Source organism: Otolemur garnettii, unplaced genomic scaffold (genome assembly GCF_000181295.1).
Source record: "Otolemur garnettii isolate 467f Iridium unplaced genomic scaffold, OtoGar3 scaffold00016, whole genome shotgun sequence".
Lineage (NCBI taxonomy): Eukaryota > Metazoa > Chordata > Mammalia > Primates > Galagidae > Otolemur > Otolemur garnettii.
Genome location: NW_003852411.1, coordinates 30,127,687 through 30,133,602, shown reverse-complemented (window position 1 = coordinate 30,133,602; position 5,916 = coordinate 30,127,687). Strand labels below are relative to the sequence as shown.

The 5,916-nt window shown below is 50.9% G+C and overlaps 1 protein-coding gene across 3 annotated transcripts in view; it reads right to left on the bottom strand.

Annotated features, from left to right (window-relative positions):
- The window catches only part of ARHGAP30 (Rho GTPase activating protein 30), a 19,815-nt gene that overhangs the window by 3,521 nt on the left and 10,378 nt on the right, over window positions 1-5,916 (bottom strand). For 2 of the 3 annotated variants that reach the window (XM_003785784.3, XM_023510801.1), the window contains exons 4-10: window positions 5,394-5,476; window positions 5,113-5,220; window positions 3,207-3,334; window positions 2,551-2,722; window positions 2,367-2,470; window positions 2,214-2,291; window positions 1,575-1,976 (exon numbers count right to left, since the gene is read on the bottom strand). In XM_003785784.3, the coding sequence (XP_003785832.1) occupies window positions 1,575-1,976; window positions 2,214-2,291; window positions 2,367-2,470; window positions 2,551-2,722; window positions 3,207-3,334; window positions 5,113-5,220; window positions 5,394-5,476 (1,075 nt within the window). The remainder of the gene's footprint in view (window positions 1-1,574; window positions 1,977-2,213; window positions 2,292-2,366; window positions 2,471-2,550; window positions 2,723-3,206; window positions 3,335-5,112; window positions 5,221-5,393; window positions 5,477-5,916) is intronic. The other variant, XM_023510800.1, reaches the window with a different exon arrangement.

Sequence of the window (5,916 nt, the reverse complement as noted above, 5' to 3'; positions counted from 1 at the left end):
CAGGCGCCCGCCACAATGCCTAGCTATTTTTTGGTTGCAGCCGTCATTGTTGTTTGGCGGGTCCGGGCTGGGGATTCGAACCCACCACCTAAGGTGTATGTGGCTGGCGCCTTAGCCGGTTGAGCTATAGGCGCCAAGCCAAGTCCGGCTGTCTTTGGAGATGAGGTCTCACTCTTGCTCAGGCTGATCTCAAACCCATGAGTTCAATTAGACAATCCACCTGCCTTGGCCTCCCATAGTGCTGGGATTACAGGTGTGAGCTACTGCACCTGGACCTATAATGCATTTTCTTATTTTCTCTGCAAAACAAACTGTTATGTGGGGGTATTCTCCCCCATTAACATTGAGGAAAATGAGTCTCAGAAATTAAGCAATTTGTCCAAGGTCACCCAGACAATTAGTAGTACAGCCAAAATTTGAACTCAAGCTGGGCACGGTGGCTCGAACCTGTAATCCTAGCATTCTAGGAAGCTGAGGCAGGAGGATCACTTGAGCTCAGGAGTTTAAGACCAGCTTGAGCAAGGGCAAGACCAAGTCTCTACTGAAAACAGAAAAAAGTAGCCAAGCATGTGGCACATGCCTATAGTACCAACTACTCAGGAGGCTGAGGCAAGAGGATTGCTTGAGCCCAAGAGTTTTAGGTTGCTGTGAGCTGTGATGCCATAACACTCTATTGGAGTGACAGAGCAAGACTCTGTCTCAAAAAAACAAAAGCAAAAAACCTCAGCTCTATAGCACATATTCTTGCCCAATATCCTCTGCTGCCTAAGGATATCTTACCAGTGACATTTCAGGAGCTGGAGTCACAGCAGGGATCAGATTCTAGCTCTGCCATTTCTACCCAAATCAATAGCAAGTTGCTTAATCTAAGTCTCAGTTTGCATTGCTGTACCTTAACGATACCAATACCTATGTCATAATGTTATGAGAAAACAAAACAAGCTAATGCCTGCAAACACATCCCTTGGCACATAATAAACCCTTGATAAGAACTGTTAGTATTGATGTTGCTATTTTTTTTTTAATTTTTTTTGTAGAGACAGAGTCTCACTTTATCACCCTCAGTAGAGTGCTGTGGCATCACAGCTCACAGCAATCTCCAACTACTGGGCTTGCCTCAGCCTCCCAAGTAGCTGGGACTACAAGCGCCTGCCACAATGTCTGGCTATTTTTTTGTTGCAGTTTGGCTGGCACCAGGTTTGAACCTGCCACCCTCGGAATATGGGGCTAGCACTCTACCCACTGAGCCACAGGTGCCACCCTACTATTATTATTTCAACCATCTATTACATACTCTCTACTTAGTAATCCCTGCTGTATGTGTCTGACACAGGTCCCCATTCTTGGGTACATCAGTGATCTAAAGGCTACCAGAGATCCCTTCTCCTTAAATTTCACACAACCTGATAATAAGATACCCCCACCTCTGAATTCAGGGATGCAACTAAAAGCAACTGCCTCAAAGCCTCAAAGGCTGAGGCATCTGCCTTCCTAGGGTGGATCATCCACCATCAGAACTTCCGCCTGGAGTCCTAGTTGCCCTTGCCAGTCCTGGGCAATCTTTGGGTCCTTACCTGGGGGGCCAGGGCCAAGGCCAGGGCCAGGGCCGGGGCCAGAGGCAGGGTTTGGCCGGTGCTGTAAAGCAGGGCACTCGAGACCACGAGTGAGCCTGGCCAAGGAGACGTTAGAGATGATGTTTGGGGGCACACTGAGGATAGAGGTGATGTGTAGTGGGAGGTTGACGTTGTAGGGGTCCGAGATGTGGACACCAGCACAGCGCTCTGCACGGCTGCTGCCCCCACCCCGGATGGCTGACCGCCCAGTTCGTGGTGTGCCTGGTTCTGAGTTTGTGCCACCCAGTGCTTCTGCCTCTGGCTCTTGTTCACCCTCTGCTGCCTCCAAAGAATCATTCTCCATGTTCTCAGGCAGCAGTGGGCTAGGCCGGGGGCTGGTGGGCCCCACTAGCCCCTCTGGCTCTGTGGAGGAGAGAGAGGGCCAGATAAGCCAGAGCCGAAGCTCTGAGGAGCCTAAACACCCCAGCAAGGCTCTGAAGAATGTTCTCTGCTTTCTCAGGCCTGGACAGCCTCTTCTTCTGGCCCAGCTTCTTCTGGCCATTACTGCAAACTCCATGCAGCCAGTTGGCCACATGTACACACACTGACCCCTGCTGTTGGTCACACAGCACACACAGAGGGGTGCACACCTACACTCACCGTCACTGGCCCCAGCTGCAGCACTCAGTGAGTCCATACTCTTGGCTGGCCGCAGTGTCCCCTTATTGGATTTGTCCTCTGCAAGACAGAGATGTGTGTAGAGCCATGGCCTTGCACATGCTCAGCAGAGCTCCCCCACCTCCTCAGTCTTACCCCTGTCCTCAGCTCCCCGTGGAAGTTTACGCTTTGTCTCATGACCAGAACGACCTAGATTGAAGATAGATCTCCACTTCCTGACCTTCAGAGATCCCTTCCTCCTGCAAGGAAGGAAGAAATAATTGGAGGCTGGGGCCTGGTGATCAGTGCAGAGGAGAAGGGCCCAGGAAGGCAGCCTTACTTGTGCTCTGCAATCTCAATGATAGTATGGTAGGGCCGCAACTGTGGGGGTCCATCCCCAGCCTGTAGGATGCTAGGCAGATGGTAAGGTAGGGACCTGGGCATATGGTCCTCAAGGTTGCCTGATGCCCGGGCCCCTGGAAGTGATCGCCATCCACTGTCCATCTCACCACCTGGGAAGAGAAAAGGAATTGACCAGCAAAGAACAGAGCTGAGAGAGGGATCTCAGGTACCTAGCCCTTCATCACCCTACCAACTACAAGGCTAAGGATACACTCAGAGGCCCTTGGAGATAGTGCCTCTATGTCCAGCTCTTCAAGAGGGTGTCCTCATGGACAAAGAAGGCCAGGACACCCCAAGACATTGACCTGGGATGGGAGGTAGGTATGAACTGCCACTATCCTTGCAAACCAGGATGTGGATTCTGAGATCAGACTATGCCCTGGACAACAGAAGCCTGCTGTAGTCCTGACTGCATGCACCATTATCTCTCCAGGGTTCTCCCCATGGGACCATCACCCATATCTCTCTATGAGAATCAAATTTCCCATCTGCAAAACAGGGAAAGTGAACTAGCTGATCTTCAAGGCCCTCTATAATTAATATGACTCTCCAGACAGAGAGTGGTGATGTGTGGGGGTCAGGAAGGACACTGACCAGAGAGGGAGGCACCCCCAAAGAGCTGGTCCACATGTGTGAGGATGAACTCAACGACGATGGACTGCACACGCACTTCCATGAAGGCTGCCGTCCCATTGAAGCCTGAGGCCTCTATGTCCTTAGACCTGTGGAGACATGGAGTTGTTCTCTCTGCAGCCCTACTATACCTGCCCATCCAAACGCTCCCTGAGAATACCTCAAACCCTCTTCCTTGCATGCCCTTAATGCCATCTCTACCTTTTTTTTTGAGACAGAGTCTCACTTTATCGCCCTTGATAGAGTGCCATGGCATCACAACTCATAGCAACCTCCAGCTCTTGGGCTTACGCGATTCTCCTGCCTCAGCCTCCCAAGTAGCTGGGACTACAGGCACCTGCTACAATGCCTGGCTATTTTTTGTTGCAGTTTGGCTGGGGCCGGGTTTGAACCCGCCATCCTCAGTATATGTGGCTAGTGCCCTACTCACTGAGCCGCAGGCACTGCCCCATCTCCACCTTTTAAATAATATGCATGATGCCTTGGAGTTTCAAATGCTTCTTCCTCAAGGAAGTCTTCTTGGATACTGTCCTCAGGACTAATCTGTATTTCCTTTGCTTGCCAGGATGCCTCATTTATAGTAAATTACAGAAATTCTCATAGCCTGCCTAGTACCACAGCGAGTGATATGCAAACCAGTTCTCCAGTAGACTGCAAGACATTTGCCAAAATAGGACATATCATTCTCCAATCTCTGAGCTCAGTGATACAGTGAAGGAAAACAGAAAGGATCTGCACTGGCCAGGTGTAGTGGCTCACACTTGTAATCCCAGCACTCTGGGAGATGAAAGCAGGAAGATTTCTTGAGCTCAAGAGATTTTTTTGTTTGTTTGTTTTTTAGACATGGTTTCACTTTGTCACCCTTGGTAGAGTGCCATAGTGTCACAGCTCACAGCAACCTCTAGCTCTTGGGCTTAGGAAATTCTCTTACCTCAGCCTCCTCAGCTTCCCCAGTATCTGGGACTACAGGTGCCCACCAAAACACCTGGCTATTTTTTTGTTGCACTTTGGCCGGGGACGGGTTCAAACCCACCACCCTTGGTATATGGGGCCGGCACCCTACTCACTGAGCCACAGGCGCCACCTGAGCTCAAGAGTTTGAGACCAGCTGGAGCAAGAGCAAGACCCCAATAGTTTTTTCTATTTTTTTCTCTACAAAAAAAAAAAAAAAAAAGTAGAAAAAACTAGCTGGGCATTGTCACAGGCACCTGTAGTGCCAGCCACTCAGGAGTGTCAGTCAGGAGGATCACTTGAATCCAGGATTTTTTTTAGAAACAGAGTCTCACTTTATCACCCTGGGTAGAGTGCTGTGGCATCACAGCTCACAGCAATCTCCAACTCCTGGGCTCCATCACAGCTCACAGCAATCTCCAACTACGTCTCCTGCCTCAGCCTCCCAAGTAGCTGGGACTACAGGCACCTGCCACAACACTCGGCTATTTTTCTGTTGCAATTTGGCTGGGTTCGAACCTGCCACCCTTGGTATATGGGGCTGGTGCTCTACCCACTGAGCCACAGGCGCTGCTCTGAGTCCAGGAATTTGAGGCTGACACCACAGCACTCCAGTGTGGGCAACAGAGTAAGTCCTGGCCGTTAGGGACTTTATTTGATCTCAGAGAAGGGGCTCAAATAGGTGGGCCCTTTAACAAAAAAAAAAAGATCTTGCCCTTCGGGACTTTATTTGATCTCAGAGAAAGGACTCAACTAGGTGAGCCCCATCACATTCAACATAACCTTGATCACTTCTTTCTCACTGGCCTTCATGATACCCCACACCCCTCTCTGGTGCACCCACACAGCTATACACTGTCCTGGGAGCAGCCTCCCAAAAGTTAGCCTCTCCCAGAATCTCCACATATACACTCACCTTAGCAGGTTGGGGGCCCACACGATGGCCAGGTTGCGGGCATGCATGTTGGTCTGGGCACTGAACGAGGCCATGTGCACCAAGTGCCGCATGAGGAACTCCAGGGTCCTGCAAAGAGTGGGAGAAGGGGTCATGCAGGGAACACCCAGATGAAGGTAGGGCTGGGCCTGGGAGCTGGGAGGGATAAATCAAGGCTCTCAGTGGAAAAAGGGGGGCGTGGGGGGGTCAGGAGGGGTCAGGACTCTTGGGGGTGGGAGCTTTGAGGAGGGAGTGCTATATACCTGTAGTTTGGGACAGGGAGTTCTCGAAGCACCTCTAGGATCTTGACCAAGCGCTCAGGCTCTAATTGCACTGCCACAGCCTCCTGATTGGGAGGAAGCAGGAGTCAGTGACCCAGTAGTGCCCCTGCTGACTCCCCAGAGCTCTGCACCAAACCCTCAAGAGCAATCTAGGCTGTGTCCTGGGCTGCCCTCGCCCTGGCTCTTCTGAGACGCCTTAACTTAGTAGAGAGAGCTCAGAACTTGAGGTCTAGGAAAGATAGCAGCCGAATCTTGGTAATGCCACCTCATAGCTTCTGTGAACTTGAGCACCTTCACTGCTGCTCCCTGCCTTCACATGCTCATTAGTAGAGCTCTGGTACTGGGACACATGAGTGGACCCAACCTGTGGGGTTGCTTCAGTGTGTCCAGGAAAGTCTGCACCCACCCAGTCTAGCTGTGTGAACCAAGTGTTATGCCACTACTGCCCAGGGTCTCTCAGTGTTCTGTGCTTAGTAAAATGCAAGTTATTTGTTTGTTTCTTTTT